Source organism: Scyliorhinus canicula, chromosome 4 (genome assembly GCF_902713615.1).
Source record: "Scyliorhinus canicula chromosome 4, sScyCan1.1, whole genome shotgun sequence".
NCBI classification, from domain to species: Eukaryota; Metazoa; Chordata; class Chondrichthyes; order Carcharhiniformes; family Scyliorhinidae; genus Scyliorhinus; species Scyliorhinus canicula.
The window spans coordinates 69,196,764-69,215,749 of record NC_052149.1 but is presented as its reverse complement, the minus strand read 5'-3'; the positions used below and the strand labels follow the sequence as shown (position 1 = coordinate 69,215,749).

General features: G+C 45.6%; 1 protein-coding gene across 4 annotated transcripts in view; it reads left to right on the top strand.

Moving 5' to 3' along the window:
- lrrc7 (leucine rich repeat containing 7) overlaps window positions 1–18,986 on the top strand; it is a 1,013,254-nt gene that overhangs the window by 820,035 nt on the left and 174,233 nt on the right. For all 4 annotated transcript variants that reach the window (XM_038794406.1, XM_038794408.1, XM_038794407.1 and 1 more), the window contains one exon: window positions 10,520–10,589. In XM_038794406.1, the coding sequence (XP_038650334.1) occupies window positions 10,520–10,589 (70 nt within the window). The remainder of the gene's footprint in view (window positions 1–10,519; window positions 10,590–18,986) is intronic.

The following is an 18,986-nucleotide window of genomic DNA, read 5'->3' as shown; positions in this document are numbered from 1 at the left end:
GGCTCCTTAATGTAATAATGATGCCTGCGGGGGGCGTGAGGTCAAGGTGGTGGTGGCTATGGATGCAAAAAAGGCCTTTGATTGGGTGGAGTGGAAATATTTGTGGGGAGGTCATGGGAAGATTTGGGTTCGGGCAGGGATTTGTGGATTGGGTCCGGTTACTTTACCAGGCACCGGTTGCAAATGTAAGGACGAATCGGGTGCAGTCGGAATATTTTAGCCTGTGTCGAGGGAGAAGACAGAGATGTCCACTCTCCCGAACTACTATTTGCCCTGGTCATAGAGTCTTTGGCAATGACACTGCGAACATCAAATGTTTGGCGGCAGGTAGTGCGAGGCGGGGTGGAACACAGGGTCTCATTCTATGCAGACGATCTGATCCTTTATATAATGGACCCATTGGGGGGGATTACAGGGATTATGGGGATACTGGAGGAATTTGTCTGGTTCTCAGGTTATAAAATGGGCAAGAGCAAGGTTTTTGTGATTCAAGCAAGGGGGTAGGAGAGGAGATTGGGAGAGATGCTGTTCAAGGTGATGCAAGGGAGCTTTAGGTACCTGGTTTTTTTGAGTGGTACGGGACTGGGGTCAGCTTCACAAATTAAATTTGGGCAGATTAATAGTGCAGATGAAAGGGGACTTCCGATGGTGGGACGTGCTCTCACTGTCCTTGGTGGGGAGGGTACAAACTGTGAAAATTACAGTCCTCCCGAGATTGTTGTTTGTTTTTAAATGTCTCCCAGTTTTCATCCCATAGTCGTTTTTTCAGAAGATGAATACGGAGACCTCGGGTTTTATTTAGGACGGGAAAGCCCCGCGGGTGAAGAAGGTCCTACTTGAGCGGAGGCGCGGGGAGGAGGGGCTGGCCTTTCCGAACTTTATCAACTATTACTGGGCAGTTAACATATCGATGGTTAGGAAAGGGTAGTGGGGGTGGGGTCGGTGTGGAAGTGGGTAGAGGCGACATCTTGCAAGGGCACGAGCCTGAAGGCTTTGTTGACTGCACTTTTGCCATTCTCGCCGGCTCGGTACTCCACACGCCTGGTGGTAATGGCAGCCCTGAGGGTGTGAGGACAATGGCGGCAGCACATAGGACTGGAGGGGGGGTTGGTATGGTCACCGATCTGTGCCAACCACCAGTTTTCTCCACGGGGGGCTGGACGGGGGCTTTAGGAAGTAGCAGCGGGCAAGGATCGAGAGATTCGGAGATCTTTTTATTGAGGAGGCCTTCCCGAGTTAGGAGGAGCCAGAGGAGGAGTTTGAGTTGCCAGGTGGGAATGGGTTCCAGGACTTGTAAATGCGGGACTTTGTTCAGATGCAGGGCCCGGGCTTCCCGTGCCTCCCACTAAGTTGGTTATAGGATAAGGTGATGTCCAAAACAGGAGTTGGGAAGTGGAAGGTCTCGGAAATATATAAGGAGTTGATGGAGTGGGAATGGGTTTCAATAGGGGAGTGAAAAGGAAGTGGGAGGAGGATTGGGAGGGGAGTTGGAAGTTGGGCTATGGGAGGAGGCCCTGAGGAGAATCAATGCATCCTCATCGTATGCCAGGCTTAGCCTGATCCAATTTAAGGTTGTCCACAGGGCTCATATGACTGTGGCTCGGATGAGCAGGGTTTTTGAGGAAGTGGAGGACAGGTGTGGGTGGTTTGGGGGTGGAGGAGTCCTGCGAATCATGTGCACATGTTCTGGGCGTGTCGGAGGTTGAGTGGCTTTTGGCTGGGATTCACAGATGTCATGTCTGAGGTCCCGAAAGGGAGGGTGACTCCGAGTCTAGAGGTGGCAATTTTTGGAGTGTCGGAAGATCCGGGAGCCCAGGGGGGAAAGAGAGGTCGACGTTTTGGCCTTTGCTTCCCTGGTGGCCCGGAGACAGATTCTGCTGGGATGGAGGGACTCAGCCTTGAAAGTCAGGGGTTTGGGTCAGCGACGTGGCAGGGTTTCTAAGGTTGGAAAAAAATCAAATTTGCCTTAAAGGTTCGTTACAGAGGTTCGCTTGGAGGTGGCAGCCGTTCATCGACTTCTTCAAGGAAAAGTAGTTCATCAGCAATGGTGGGGGTGGCAAAATGAGGGTTTGGGGGGGGGAAGGGGCATGGAAGTGACGAATATGGGCAGGAAAACCAATGAAGGGAGGACCACGAGATGGAGTAGTTACATGGACCATGCTAATTAAGGTCTGTGCTTGGGGGGAGATGGCTGTGTCATTGTGAGTTTTTTGTGTTTGTTCGATCTTTCTGTTTAAAAGTGTTAAAATTATAAATGCCTTAATAAAATATTTTCTAAAAAAAACACATTCTGATCTCTTAATGTGTGATCATCAGCATCCTTCTTAGCCATGATCAACACCATTTACATTCCCTTTGTCTTTTTGTCCATGACATCTTTGTTAATCTCTTCTTAGCCTCCACCTATCGCTGGGCCTCCATCATTAGTCCACCCCCTACCCTCCCACAATAGTGTAAATCTCATCCTATTTCCAGTTCTCTCCAGCTCTGACAAAGAGTCATCCAGCCTCAAAACATTAGCTCAATTCTCTCTCCACAGATGCTGTCAAACCCGCTGAGATTTTCAAGCATTTTCTGTTTTTGTTTGAGATTCCAGCATCCGCAGTAATTTGCTTTTATCTTGATGTATATCTCCCAGTTGAATCAAAATTCTGTGACTTCTGTGACCTGTGTCATGTATACTGCCGATCAGATACATGTTGGGCTGGATTCTCTGTCCCACCATGCCAGATTTCTGGTTCAGCACGCCGGCGGGTGCTCCGTTTCGCCAGCTGGTCAATGGGGTTTCCCATTGTGGGGCAGTCGCACGCCATCAGGAAACCGCCGGGCTGCTGGCAAAACGGAGCATCCCGACGGCGGAGAATCCAGCCCATTGTATCGAGCCAGCCATCATTGTCCAGATTCAAACTCCATGGTTAATGGCTGACCTTTTGAGTCTATGCATTGAGTTTCAGCAAACACTTGGAGCTTAGTAGAGACAGTGACATGGGTGAGCAGAGATTTATGTTATGTCGGGAGAGGTTCCCGCCATCCTTATACACAATTTGATATTATTGGACCGTAAGATGTAGGAGCAGAAGCAGGCCATTTACCTCATCGAGTCTGCTTCACCATTCAATGAGATCATGACTGATCGGAAATGACAATCCTCCACTCCACTTTATCACCTTATCCCCATAACCCTTAATTCTCTTAATTATTAAAAATCTGTCAATCTCAGCTTTGACGACCCAGCCTCTATAGCCCTTACTCAGAGATTATGCCTTCTGTTCCTAGACTCTCCCACAAGAGGAAACAACTTCTCAGCATCTACCCTGTCAAGCTCCCGAGAAGTCTACATGTCTCAATAAGGTTGCCTCTAATTCGTCTAAACTCCAATGTGTACAGACCCAACCTATCAATCTCTCCTCATAAGAAAATTCCTCCGTAACTCGGGTTAACCAAGTGAAACTTCTCTGGACTGCCTACAATGCGAGTATATATTTCCATACATAAGGGGACCAAAACTGTTCACAGTATTCCAGGTATAGTGCCTTGTATAGTTTTAACAAGACTTCCCTATTTTGCTTTGAAAATGTGTTCCTTCTTCCTCAACCATGGTTTCCCACCTGCAGTTGTTGACAGGGCCCTCAACAGCTTGCGGTCCAGTTCCCATGCCAATACCCTCGCCCCTCCCCTCCCTCCCAGAACAAGGATAGAATCCCCCTCGTTCTCACATTTCATCCCACCAGCCTCCTTATACAAAGCATAATCCTCCGCCATTTTCGCCAACTGCAGCGTGATGTCACCACCAAACACATCTTCCCTTCACTCCATCTGTCAGCATTCCGCAGAAACCGTTCCCTTCGAGATAATCTTGTCTACCTAACACCTCTCCCATCACCAATGGCACCTTCCCTGCAGTCAGAGGAGGTGTAACACCTGCCCCTTTACCACTTCCATGCTTAACATCCCAGGCCCAAAACACTCATTCCAGGATAAGCAGCATTTCACTTGCACCTCCTTCAATTTGGTCTATTGCATTCGCTGTTCCCAATGTAGTCTCCTCTATATCGGACCAAACGCGGACTGGGTGATTGCTTTGCTGAGCACCTTCGGTCTGTGCACATTCAGGACCCCAACTTTCCCGTTGCTTGCCTTTTTAACACAAGACCCTGCTCCCATGCCCACATGTCTATCCTTGGCCTGCTGCAATGTTCCAGTGAAGCTCAACAGAAACTGGAGGAACGGCATCTCATCTCCTGGTTAGGCACACTACAGCCTACCGGTCTCAACATCGAATTCAACAACTTCAGATGATTAGCTCTCCCCCACCTCAACCCCTTTGTTTTCATTCCATTTCATTTTAACTGACTTTTACATTTTATTTTTTTCTTGTCTTTCTTTATATATATTATATATATATATATTGCCACCCCAATATTATCCTCCCTCTCCTGACCTTTTCTCGGCTTTGCTTCCCCCTCCCCCACATCTGCATCTGTCACAGTTTACCCTCTGATGTTAATTTCTCTGTTGTTTGGCCTTTCACGCCTTTTATCCTCTCCGGGGACTGCCAATAGCACTCTTTTTCCTTGGTTTCTATGGCTATGACTCATCTTTCATTCCCTCACCACACAGTATAGATATCAACCACTTTCTCTGTATTATAGCTTTGACAAAGGGTCTTCTGAACCCGAAATGTTAGCTCTTTTCTCTCTCTCTAGATGTTGGCAGGCTTGCTGCGATTTTCCAGCATTTTCTCTTTTGGTTTCAGATTCCAGCATCCGCAGTAATTTGCTTTTTTCCCTATTTTTATTCTCTGTTCCTTTTGAAATAAAGACCAACATTCCCTTTGCTTCCCAATTATTTGCTGAACTTGCATTCTGACTTTTTATGATTTATGCACGAGGTGCCCCAAATCCCTGTGCTGCAGTTTTCTGCAGCCTTTCTCCATTTATATAATATTCAGCTCATTTATTGTTCCTACCAAAGTGCATAATTTCACATTTTTCTACATTATATTTCATCTGCCAGGTTTCTGTCCACTCATTTAACATGTTTGTATCCCTCTGTGGACTCTTTGTGTAATCCTCACCACTTCCCTTCCCACCTATTTTTGTGGCATCTGCAAATTTGGCAATGGAACATTCACTTCTGTCGTCTAAGTCGGCAGCGTGAAAAGTCAGAAGTCCGCCTGCCCTCACTGAAAGACCAATCAAGGTGAATAAATCGGTAATTGTACTCAATTGTATGCAGCCTGTGGAGTTTTACAGTCAGTGTATGGGTTGCAGGACCAGGCACGAGTAGTTACAGGCTGCTTTCTGCCAAACAAATACAGCAACGTGACCGAGTTACGAGTGTGCTGCTAAGGTTGCAGCAATGTCTGGCAGTCTCTTTTGCTTGTAAATTTAATCAACTATGTGGTATTTTTGGCACATCCTTTTTAATTTTAAGAGGCTCAGAGCTTGAGGGAGCCTCTGTCACAGTGGGCTGTGGTTGCAACACAGAAATCTTCATTGCACCAAATGGGGATTGTGCACTCTGAAGAGCGAGGGTATCCAGCTAGCTGCAGCAGCAGCTACATGACCACCAGAAAGCACAACTGAGGGACACAGGAGGAGCCAAAGTTTAGTGAGGGGTGTGTTGGAGCCGAGGCCAATGGAGATGCCACTATCCTCCTTGTTGGGTATACCAACAGTGCTTCAACTATGTAGAGATGGCAGAGGCACATGATGCGTCCATTCTCTGGCACCCAAGTATCCCAGGTTTTTGTGCCGACCACCCCCCATAAGACTGGATGGGTTGTTGTTTAGTGATAAGGAGTACTAATGAGGAGATGGCTTATGACACCCGGCAGACATCCATGAACCCCTGCAGAGGAGAGGTATAATCCTAGCCATGCCTCTGCAAGAATGAATATCAAGAGGGCTATAGCTCCGCTGAAGATTATATTTTCATGCTTGGACTGGTCTGCCGGATCTCTGCAATATTCTCTGGCTCAATTTATGTTGATTATTGTCATCTTCTGTGCTCTGCACAATCTTGTTCTTTCATGGGGTGAGGAAATGGAAGATGACAACATGGAGGGTTGCCATGAGACATCAGAGGAAGAATCCATCAGTGATTCTAAGGAAGAACCTGAGGAACCACAGCACCATGTAGAAGAACAGACACATCAGCAACTTCTTGTTGCCTGGAAGGCAAGGCCTGCCCTGGTCCCGAAGCACTTCCAGTCGGGTGTCACAATCCTCCTGAAGCATCACAAGGAAGCTTCTTCAAGACCCATGGCCAGCACCTCGGCAGCTTCTCAGTACACCTTCTGGGGTCTTTTCCACTTCAACATCTGAGGCTCAGGAAGAACTTGCCGTTGCTTTGCAGTCCTATTGCCTTTATCCCACTCATAAGCATTATGTAAACATCTACTGTAAAACAGCAATTTGATAGCAGATGAACAGCACCACACTCAAGATGTTCATCTGTATATCACCTGTAATGGTCCTTCTGCATTTAAACTGTTTTCCTAATTTTCCGTAAGTGCTGCACCGTGATGTTCTCCCATCAATGTCAACTGTGCTGGAGGCAGGCTACTGACTCTGATGTCTTCTTGGACTTCATGACCTTGGCAGGTATCCTCTGATCACCTGAGGCTCTGATGGACATTGAGAGAGACTTCTGCACGTTGACAGGATCTTCCCTGAACCAGAACAAGGATAGGACTCTGGGTGCCTTGTCCATCTCATGTATCAATAATATTTTGCTGAGGCCATTGATAATGTGTGGTATTTCAGGTCTGAATACATTGGCAGAAATCATTGATTGGCTATCCACAAGTGTCTCTAATCTCTTGATGGAAGAAGTGATGTATTCTGTGGAGATAAAAAGATAGACTCCTCCAGTGTCTGCCAGGGCACGCAAACTCCACCAAATCTCAGCATACCTCCCATTGGACATCCGGTATTTTCTGTCTCAGCAGTTCGTCATGTGCCCGGGGCCCAGCATCCTTCTGGTCTCCAAGGGTCCACCAAGTGTCAGAGTCCTGTGAAATCACAGTCTCCAACAGTTGTTCCAACGATTGTGCAGTGCCACACCTGCTTGGTGCAACCTTGTCACTCAATCTATGCAGTCCCATTGAGGTGCCAGAACCTGAGATGGTGAATGGTGTGGGTCAAGGATGGGATGGTGCATCCTCTGTTGTCCCTTGTTTCTTCTACATGGTCAATGGAAGACTCACAGGATCAAAGATGAAGAGTCATCTGATAGATATAAAAGAGCAGTGAGTGTACATTTATAGGGAGGAGCCAAACTGAGTAACAGATGCATCATCTCACAGATAGACATGATCCAAGTCACATGTGCTGGGAATGCAAACGTCCCAGACCACACACCTTAACCAAACAGCCCTTCCCCCAAGCCCAGTAAATACCCTCCACCCCGTCTGCTTCACTCTCGCCAGCCTCATCAATAATCCCTCAGTTTTCTCCTCTGCCAATCAATCTGGTCCCTTGCTGACTGGCCAGTTCAAATTTATCCTATTCCATAGGGGTCAGCACAACCACCTGTAAGTAAGCATTCACAGACTTTGTTCCCCTGTGAAGACAAATGTACATTAATGAATCCAAAATCAGAATCAATCATCTCCATCATCCCTGGAACTCCTCCACTGCACATTGCTGCACTGGTCCTCTTCCAGTTGTCCCTCCTAGCCAAAATGCAATCAGCCGAACAGCCTTGCTGAGACTGCTGTTGCCACAACAGCCATTCCTATTACATGCTTAAACATACCTGGCAGACACCAAATGCTTAGTTTCCATAGATATACTCTCAGATTACTAAGTCTCTTCCTCACTCATCCGTGTGGAGCATAGAATGTAATTCACCCTCTTCTGATACTGCAGTCATGTCCTGCGCATGATCGCTGCGTGCTGATTATATCTGCCTCATCCATTCAGGCTTTCTTCGTTGGATGGGGAGGCTTTGTCTTGCGATATAATGGGAGAAAAACATCCCACCACACCTGGAGGAGGGTACAAAGAGATTCTTCTGTAAACCATGGGGCCACACGTGTACATTCTTCTGGCATCACTACAGAATAATGTTTGCTAATAAAGGACTTTCCATCCTTTCCCCCCTGAACAAAGACACTCGGCATCAATGGAGCTGACATAATAGAAAATTCATCCTTAATAAAGAACTCTCTTCAATTTTCTAGTAGTCACGTCATCCTCCAATCACTGCCTCCCTCTCCCTCCCCCTGCCATCACCCCTTTACAACCGTGCTGGTAGTGTCTTCCATCCTTGACCCTGCCCCATTTCTGGCTCCATGTCTCTCTTTCAATGTGATTCCTGCTGGCCAGCCCTTCCATGATTGAAGTCGACAATTGGGGGGGAGGGGTTACCCTCAGTTCAGCCCACGGGACCCCAAATCATGCATGAAACTATGCCCAGTGTTACAGAGATACCTGTACATTTTTTTTACATTAGTTGGAAAAATCATTCATTTGATAGGGTACACTGCAGTATCAGAGGGAGCAATATATAGGTTGTATAAAGCAAGGAAGATGGGTGTAATTTTAAAAGTATTGATTTATTTCACAAACTATACAGAGGCAGCATAATTAACTTTAATATTAAAACATAGTGATAATCAACACCTTTACACTCCAGTTTTATTTTGTGTTTTTCCTTGGACTGTGGGATGTATGATCCTCTTTTGCATAGAACTTATACTCACCAGTGTCCTCCACCTTTTCATTTGGGAGGGAATGCAGGAAGGCTGGATACTGCTCCGTATACTCTACTGTTTTAAATCATGACACAGGCAACAAGACCTGGATTTCTCTTTGAAGCAGATGGCCTATCAGTTGCACCACTGGAGGGGAGCCTCTTAAGTGGATAAGGTGAGAAACACACAAAACACCTTAAAGATTAGGTTAGTCACCATCACAGTTTAAACTCATAATCAGAGCACGTTACCCAGCAGCGATAATGCCAGAGTGTTAAACTCTCGAATTGGAGGCCTGCACTTGGTTTCTTTTGAGAAAAATAAACAGATTTTCAACAGCCTGAGTTAGATTGTTTGTGCAAGAGAGGAAGAATGTGAGAGAAATCCTTTGCTGCATTAGTCACACATGCCATTTTACAAGTTGAACAAAATGTACTGGATAAAAACTAAGCTATTTCCCTCTACTCCTCGACTGCAAAGAGCAGGTTGAATATAGGTACATTAGCCTGAACATTGGAGAAGATACGCTGCACCAGAAAAGCATCCCGTTGCAGTGCAACGTGCCCGGTGAAAGTCGGGAGACCCCACTCCTGAGATCCACCGGGCTCGCAACGTTTCGCGAGATTCAACGCAATCTCACGAGACGTTGCAAGGGGAATCCCGCCCACAATGGGCGGGATCACGTTTTGGCAAATCTGCATATTAGAGCGAGGCAGCTAGCCTTAATCTAATGTGCAGATTTCCAAGGTACCCGAGGCTTTGGGATTCAATCCCTTCACCTCGGGGACCTGGGGTGAGTGCTGTTTGGTGCTGGTCTCCATAAACGGGAACCAGATGGAACAAACGTTGTGCGGGTGTCCAAGGCGATTGGAGGTCTCCAGCTGCATTTCCTTTGGGCAGGGTGGTGTCCTGGCACTGCTGATGCCCCCTGGTTACCCTGGCATTGCCACCTGGGTAATACCCTGGCATTGCCCAGGTGGCATTACCATCTGACAGGGGCACTGCCAAGGTGCCAAGCTGGAACTTTTTCTATATATGCAGTTGGGCTAGGGTTGCCCAATGTGGTGGGGGGTGGGGTAGTGGGGGACCTTCCCATGGTGCATTGAGCTGGAGGGAGGTCGGAGTTTTCTTTGGGGGGTCTTGGAGATTGGGACGGCATTTAAAGACAGCGTCCTGATCTCTCGCTACAACGGGCAATTCTGACGAACGGAGCTCCCCATTGTAACAAACGGGGCTAAGTGTGGCCTTGGCCGTGCGTTTCCCGTTTTGGCCCCTTATTCAACAGGAGTAGCATTGAATAGCCACGTGTTTCTCTGTACTGCGAGTGCCAGGAAACACGTGGCTAAACGCGCTCGCTAGGGAACTTTGTTCCCTTTTGGAAAGATCGCGCCCAGAGTTTAATTGGGTATGGAAAGCCTAACCATACTGGTGAGATATGTGACTGTCTAAATCATTACCTCACTTGATTTAAATGTGTCTTTCCCTTAAGAATATCAGTTGAAAACAAAATTCCTTTGAGAACATGAAAAACTCTTGGGTTTTTTCACAGTGGAATTGCTAGTTACCTAATACTTTATAACACAATTCAAAAATATCTATATATTTCACTATTTGTATTTGAAATTACTTTTTTAAAAATCTGTAATCTGCAAAGGCGGAACAGAAGGAATATTGATTGCTTGGAAGAGTGACATTGAGTGGTTTGATTACAATGATTTGTAAGCCACCAAAAGCTTGAAACAAGTAAAAATGAAATAAAAAGCATTGTGAATCGACTGCAGCAAATTCTGATCTATAAAATGTTTGTTTTTTTAGGTTGAAGAATTTGCCGTTCAGTTTTACTAAGCTTAAAGAGCTGGCAGCACTATGGCTATCTGATAACCAGGTAATGAATCATGAGCAATGTGGAAGAATGAAGACAAAGATGCTTTCTTAAAGTAAATTAACTATGCTTTAGGATCCAACCGTGGGAAAATCTCTACGCAATCTCCTCAGCGTAGTCCAACTGCAGTCATAAACCTGTTTATTATTCTTTAAAGGAGGTAAAAGTAGCAACCCATGTTCAGTAGCTTATTTTTAATTTAAATACTAACACTGTAAGACAATGGGGATGGGTAAGGGGGGCCGAATCCAAGGGGAGGGAAAAGGAGAGGGGCAGACTGAAAAGCAGCTGGGTGGAAATAGATGGGAAAGGGAAAAGAGAAATGCAGAAGGGAATCAATGGATAGGGCATGGAAATGGGTCTGGGTAGGGTGCTCTTTCACAGGGTTGGTGCAAACACGATGGCTGAATGACATCCCTCTGCGCTTAGGAATGCTAGGATGCTATGCAAGCAGTGAAATCGGGACGTGTGGATGACATACAAAGGATAGGGGAGAGGAAGTGAATGAGAGAAGAAAGAAGGCATTGGCAATGAAATGGGATATAAAAGGATAAATTTGAGGGAAGGGGAAATGGATGATAGGAAAGGAAGAAATGACTAGTATTGAAAAGGAGAGGGAAAGAGGACAGAAACTGAGAGTAGAACTGGAGGGGCAAGACAAGTCTGCGAAGAAAGACAGTATCAGCATTAAGTGAGAAGGATTGAGGGCAGAGAGTGTCATGGCAAACTGAAGGGAGTGGGAAGGTAAAGGATGCTCTGATCAACTGATGGACCAAAAAATAGTTGCTCATTTGGGGAAAGTGGAAGAGAGTGCCAGTTTCATAATCGTAGAGTAGGGGTAATAATAATCTTTATTGTCACAAGTAGGCTTACATTGTAAGGCATTACATTGTAATGAAGTTACTGTGAAAAGCCCCTAGTCGCCACATTCCGGCGCCTGTTCGGGTTCACAGAGGGAGAATTCAGAATGTGCAAATTACCTAACAGCACGTCTTACGGGACCTGTGGGAAAAAACCGGAGCACCCGGAGGAAACCTATGCAGACACGGGGAGAACGTGCAGACTCCGTACAGACAGTGACCTAGCCAGGAGTCGAACCTGGGACATTGGCACTGTGAAGCCACAGTGCTAACCAATGTTCTACCGTCAGGTTGAATTGAAAAGACTGCACGTTTTCCCTGTGTTTGTGTGGGTTTTCTCCAGGCGCTCCAGTTTCCTCCCACAGTCCAAAGATGTACAGGTTAGATGGATTGACCACGATCAATCTGCAAGGTTACAGGGATAGGGCGGGGAGTGGACATATTTAGAGTGCTCTTTTGGAGGTGCTGACTCAATGGGCTGAATGGCCATCTGCACTGTAGGAATTTTGTCAGTATAACAGGTTTGACAAAAATGTATATCTGAATGGACAGGAATTTCATGGAGTGTAATGACGGCGTGATCTGGGTCTAAACAAGGTGAGAAGCCATTGTGAACTGGGACAGAGGGCATTAGTTTTGGGCAAGAGGGTAGCCAGGGAAAGGGTTGGCCCACTGAAGGATAGGCGAGGGAATCTATGTGTGGAGCCAGAGGATATGGGAGAGGTACTAAATGAATACTTTGCATCAGTATTTAACAAAGAGAAGGAATTGGTGCATGTTGAGACTGGAGAAGGGTGTGTAGATAGCCTGGGTCACATTGAGATCCAAAAAGATGAGGTGTTGGGCATCTTGAAAAATATTAAGGTAGATAAGTCCCCAGGGCCTGATGGGGTATACCCCAGAATACTGAAGGAGGCTAGAGAGGAAATTGCTGTGGCCTTGACAGAAATCTTTGGATCCTCACTGTCTTCAGACGATATCCCGGAGGACTGGAGAATAGCCAATGTTGTTCCTTTGTTTAAGAAGGGTAGCAAGGATAATCCAGGGACTACAGGCCGGTGAGCCTTACGTCAGTGGTAGGGAAATTACTGGAAAGAATTCTTCAAGACAGGATCTATTTCCATTTGGAAGCAAATGGGCGTATTAGCGAGAGGCAGTGCGATTTTGTGAAGGGGAGGTCGTGTCTCACTAACTTGAAAGAGTTTTTCGAGGAGGTCACTAAGATGATTGATGCAGGTAGGGCAGTGGATGTCACCTATATGGACTTCAATAAGACCTTTGTTAAGCTCCTTCATGGCAGACTGGTACAAAAGGTGAAGTCACACGGGATCAAGGGTGAGCTGGCAAGATGGATACAGAACTGGCTAGGTCATAGAAGGCAGAGAGTAGCAATGGAAGGGTGCTTTTCTGATTGGAGTGCTGAGACTAGTGGTGTTCCTCAGGGATAAGTGCTGGGACCTTTGCTGATTGTAGTATATATAAATGACTTGGAGGAAAATGTAACTGGTCTGATTAGTAAGTTTGCGGACGACACAAAGATTGGTGGAATTTCGGATAACGATGAGGACTGTCAGAGGATACAGCAGGTTTTAGATTGCTTGGAGACTTGGGCGGAGAGATGGAAGATGGAGTTTAATCTGGACAAATGTGAGGTAATGCATTTTGTAAGATATAATGTAGGTAGGGAATATACAGTGAATGGTAGAACCCCCAAGAGTATTGACTGTCAGAGAGATCTAGGTGTACAGGTCCACAGGTCACTGAAAGAGGCAACACAGGTGGAGAAGGTAGTCAAGAAGACATACGGCATGCTTGACTTCATTGACCGGGGCATTGAGTATAAAAATTGGCAAGTCATGTTGCAGCTGTATAGAACCTTAGTTAGACCACACTTGGAATATAGTGTTCAATTCTGATCGCCACACTGCCAGAAGGATGTAGAGCCTTTAGAGAGGGTGCAGAAGAGATTTACCAGGCTGTTGCCTGGTATGGAGGGCATTAGCTACGAAGAGAGGTTGAATAAACTCGGTTTGTTCTCACTGGAACGACGGGGCGACCTGATAGAGGTCTACAAAATTATGAGGGGCTTTGACAGAGTGGATAGTCAGAGGCTTTTTCCCAGGATAGAGGGGTCAATTACTAGGGGGCATTAGTTTAAGGTGTGAGGGGCAAGGTTTAGAGAAGATGTGCGCGGCAAGTTTTTTACACAGAGGGTAGTGGGTGCCTGGAACTCGCTGCCGGAGGAGGTGGTGGAAGCAGGGACAATAGTGACATTTATGGAGCATCTTGACAAATACATGAATAGGATGGGAATAGAGGGATACAGACCCCAGAAATGCAGAAGATTTTAGTTTAAACGGGCAGCATGGTCAGCACAGGCTTGGAGGGCCGAAGGGTCTGTTCACGTGCTGTACTTTTATTTGTTCTTTGAATCACTGGGTAACTGGGCAACCCTCCATTGGCCGGCAGCAGAATCTTCTGGTTCCGCCTTTGCCAGTGGGGTTTCCAGTTAAATGCATCCTTGCCACCATGAAACCCGCCATCGGTAAGACCGGAAGATCCTGCCGGTGTGAACCACCAGAAAGTTCCAGCCAATATATTATTGTTCGTATAAAAACCTTGGGTGAAATTCTCCGCCCCCCACAACGGGTGGGAGAATAGCGGGAGGGCCTTCCCGACATTTTTGCCGCCCTCCCGCTATTCTCACCCCCCCCCCCCCCCCGCCGAAGTCCCGACCCGAATCGCTGCCGCCGTTTTTTTACGGCCGGCAGCGATTCTCAGCTGTTAGATGGGCCGAAGTCCCAGCCCTTTACGCCGTTTTTACCAACGGCAAACACACCTGGTCTTGCCGTTCGTAAAAACGGCGTGACTAACTCGCTATTAATAACCATGGCACGATTGGCACGGCCGTGGTACGGCCGTGCCAAGGGTGCCATGGGCCCGCGATCGGTGGGCACCGATCGCGGGCAGCGGGCCCGATGCCCGCGCACTACTTGTCCTTCCGCCGCCCCGCAGTATCCATTCGCGGGGCGGCTGAGGGGCAACCCGGCCCGCGCATGCGCGGGTTTCGCGCAAAAACGCGATGACGTCACCCGCGCATGCGCGGGTTGGAGTCTTCCAAACTGCGCATGCGCGGCTGATGTCATATGACGCGTCAGCCGGCGCTAACTCCGGCAAGTGGGCTTAACGATTTTCGTTAAGCCCGTCTTGCCGGAGCCTACGGCGTCGGGCTGCTAGCCCCGACCGGGGGCCAGAATCGGTCCCCGGTCGGGAAGGGGCGCGCTGCTTTACGCCAGCTTTACGATTTCTCCCGTTTTGGGAGAATCGCGCCCCTTATTTTCTGGAGGCCAACTGCAAGTTCACGATCAATTTTGTGTCTTTAAAATCTGATTCTTTTCAGCAGTGGCAGAAAACAGGCAATACCAGATTAGTCACATCTGTTATAAAATTCTGCACAATTTGCTTTTTTATGCAAATGCTTTTTGGGCATGGTGTGCAAAGGTAACTGAACTAATATTACTGGATTTCCATCAGTGCCAAAGTTAAAATCGGCCTAATTTTATTAATGAAGCACATGAAAAAGATACATTGGCCCACTGAGTCTATCAAGGTGTAATTTTGCAACTCGAATATTGCTATTTCACCACCGCCAGCCTACCCCACCACTTCTCAGATGTCTGCCCCACTCATCACTAAACTATTGCTGTGAGGAGATCTCAAACAGCAATTGGGCCACCTCATTGCGTAAGTAACACCTGTTTTTAGGTAGGCAGTAAGAATGCTTAAAAAGTGGACGTGTCTAATTTTGAGGTCTGACATTTTTCATGCATCCTTGGAACATGGAACATTGGTTCCTGAAATTTGGATTCACTGGGCCTCATAAAATCGATTTAATGTTGACCAATTTTTACTCCATTCCTGGCAGCACATCTAATAACCTATTTGCTTTTCAATTGACTCTTGCAACTAGTAAGTGAATTTCAATGACTTGTATACTAAAGCAGTCAGGTCCTTCTCCTACTCTGTCTTGAACATGCAATTTGTAAGAAGTATACCTACTTGAAATTGCATTGTGCAATGTATTTATTCATATTAAAACACATGTGCATGTTATGGACCCAGTCCGCCATGGCATCCAAATCTTCCTTCAGTCCATTTCTTCATCTAAGGACTATATTTCTGTATATATGTATCTATATTCTTTGTGCACTTGTGGACAATTCCCACGACACATTCATTAGATAGTTGATAAATATGAAGAACAAAAACTCTAACACTAATCCTTATGGTATTTATTGGTGACCTGTTCCCTCACAGAACTGCTCTTTAAGAAATGATATGTTTGGTCTCCACAGTGTGGAGGAGAGCATATCGTGAGTAACAAATTCTCTGACCTCTCCATGGTGCGTTTCTCGTTGGCAGGAGGCTCCCTGCTATTGACTGGTGGTGGGACCTTTTGGTCCCGCTGCTGTCAATGGGATTTCCCATTGAATCCACCCTCAGATGCTGGGAAACCAGTGCCGGAGTGCACCGTCGGCAGGACCGCAAGATCCCACTGGCGTGAACAACCAGAAGATCTCACCCTACTAAATAGAAAGAATTTCAAGTAAATTGCTTTTTTACATTGAAAGAGTGTTTAGGTTGTTGAACAATTGGAAGGGAAGAGGTAGAAGGGCAGGTATTATTTCTCATACCCTTGAATGGAAAGGTGTTGGTGGAAGGGGGAGATGTAATAATAAGAATCATTTTTATTAGTGTCACACGTAGGCTTACATTAACAGTGCAGTGAAGTTACTGTGAAAATCCCATAGTCGCCACACTCCAGCGCCTGTTCGGGTACACTGAGGGAGAATTCAGAATATCCAATTCACCGAACAAGCACGTCTTTCGGGACTTGTGAGAGGAAACCAGAGCGCCCGGAGGAAATCCACGCAGACATGGGAAGAATGTGCAGACTCTGCACAGAGAGTGACCCCAGCCGGGAATCAAACCTGGGTGCCTGGCACTGTGAAGCGACAGTGCTAACTACTGTGTTACCGTACCATTGGGGGTGAACCAGGATGTTGTGGAGCGAAAGGTACCTTCAGGATGCGGGGAGTAAAGTTTGAAATGCATAAGAGAGATTACAGAATAAACAGAGTGGTTAGGTAATGGAATAACATGGAAATTAATTTAAGTAAGTCTCACTGAGGTTAGTGCAGTGAATATTTTGTGGGTACAATAAATCAACAGCTATGTTTTGCATTTTATTTTGCAGTATTTATTCATGGGTCACCAATAGTGGAGACACTGGCCATACTTATCTCTAATTTAAAAAATTGAGTGAAATATCCAATTGGCAATATAGTTTGACTTGCAACAAGAAAAGCTGTGTGTGCAAATGTTACGGTTAGTGGCAAAACAAAAATTTAAATTACACTCACCTTATATACTCAGGGCAATATTTGCAAGCCTGCACTCCTGAAAACCCATTTGCAGTTGTTAAATGATGGATTACAAGAGATAGTCACACCCTTACTGCGAAGTACTGCAGATGCTGGAAATATGACATAAAAACAGAAAATGCTGGAAAATCTCAGCAGGTCAGCAACTGGGATAACGGAAAGAAGAGTTAACATTCCAAGTCAGTTTGAATCTTCTTCAGGGCTAAGGAGCCGAAGAATCGTAATAGATTTTTTATTGTTAAGAGGGGGTGCAACAGGCATACCAAAATAGAAGGACAGGGATAGATGGGAATTAAGGAGAATTTTGGCAAAGTTATTGTGGAAGACAAGACAAAGAGGGTGACACAGAGATGCCACCCCCAAACACATCTTCCCCTCACTCCCAACAGTAGGGACTGTTCCTTCCACGACAACCTGGTCCTCTCTTCCATCACCCTTAACTCCTCATTCCCTTCACACCGTACCTTCCCATGAAATTGCAGATGGTACATCTGTCCCTTTACCTCCACCCCCCTGACCGTCTAAGGCCCCAAACACTATATGTCAGGTTTGACCTGGAGCAAATAACCAGATTTTGATTTTTCTGTTCAGCACAGCTTCAGTTATATAATTGATTTGACAGGATCAACTATTGTCACCATTGTAAATGCACATTCATCCCTTTTGGCTAAATTGAGCACAGCACACATGTGAAGAGTCTATTGGTGTTTTTTTAAACCAATGTTACAATTCTTTCTGATCTCTATGAATATTGGAAACATGGAAAGAAATTATGTTATGTCCTCAGGCCATCATTTTTATTCCATTTATTGGCTCTGCTATTTTCCCCCCAGGCATTTTTGTCAGTTCGCACGTGAACAATCAGCCTTTTATGCTCCTGATTACTACCCAATGAACAGTTGCATAGTTGGGACATCAAGAGATGGATAGTATTGGAGGGACATTGAGTTTAAAAGATTAAGCTTCATGGTTAACAAATTGTTGGAACAGGTTTGATAAATGCCTGTACCTTTTTCCCTCGACTGCAAAGCATGTAAATAGCAGTTTGTGACAGGGTCACATTTGTTTGAGATAACGACACAATCAAATAGCTTGGCAACATCATCTGGTTCTATGCAAGAAGCTTACCACTTTGTGAGACATTAGAAGAATACCAACTTCTGCGAACCTATGCTGCACATGAGGCAACTTCTAAAGGAGAAGATGGGTGCAATGCCTCACTTAAGCCAAAATGAATGTCTGTGACAGTGAAAATCAACTTTGGCACAAAACAGACAATAGAGGAACTGCTGCCAATTGTACAGCCTGCCGAATTTTCCATTCCATTGGCTGGATATTCCTCTACTGATCATTCTGTGCCTGATAAAGTTTAATTTCACCCCTATATTTGTCTTAATAAAGATTGTACAAAATTTATATCTGGATAGTGCCCCTGCAAACAAAATACAGTACCTCAGCAATATTTGCTGTGTAAAAATAGTATTAATTTAAATTGTGTAGATGCATGGTTCTGCAGATTCAAATTTAATTTTAATATTTTCCTGCCTTATCATTTCTCAGTGCCAAAATGAAACCGCATATACCACAAGATGAAATAAGAAATTATTAACCCATCCGCCTTGGGTGGGTTTGAACATAGATGCCACTTTGAAAAAGCAGTGTATAATCCAGTCACCACATATTACAGGGTTGATACAGATGTGGCCATTCCTAATCATACAAGGACATCATTTGCAGGAAGTGCCGGTGTTAAAAACCGCACTGATGTTAAACGCAAGGGTATACCATAACCCAGAGGGGTAACTTGGAAAATATACACCACTAATGGTGTATATTTTCAATTTGGTATACTGTGAGAAAAGAGATGTGAACCAGGGAGGAATAGTCCAGTCATTGTGATCAATTAAGAAAGAATATTTATTAACTTAAAATTTTAAAAACACAACAAGAAGGACACTACAACACTTAACTACACTGATGGCTGTAGACACACAGTATTAATGATTCCCAACTACCACATTTCCTAAGATGCCCCGTTGTTCCCAAGCAACATCTAATATTATATAACTCTTATCAGCTGAATCCACCAGGTAATT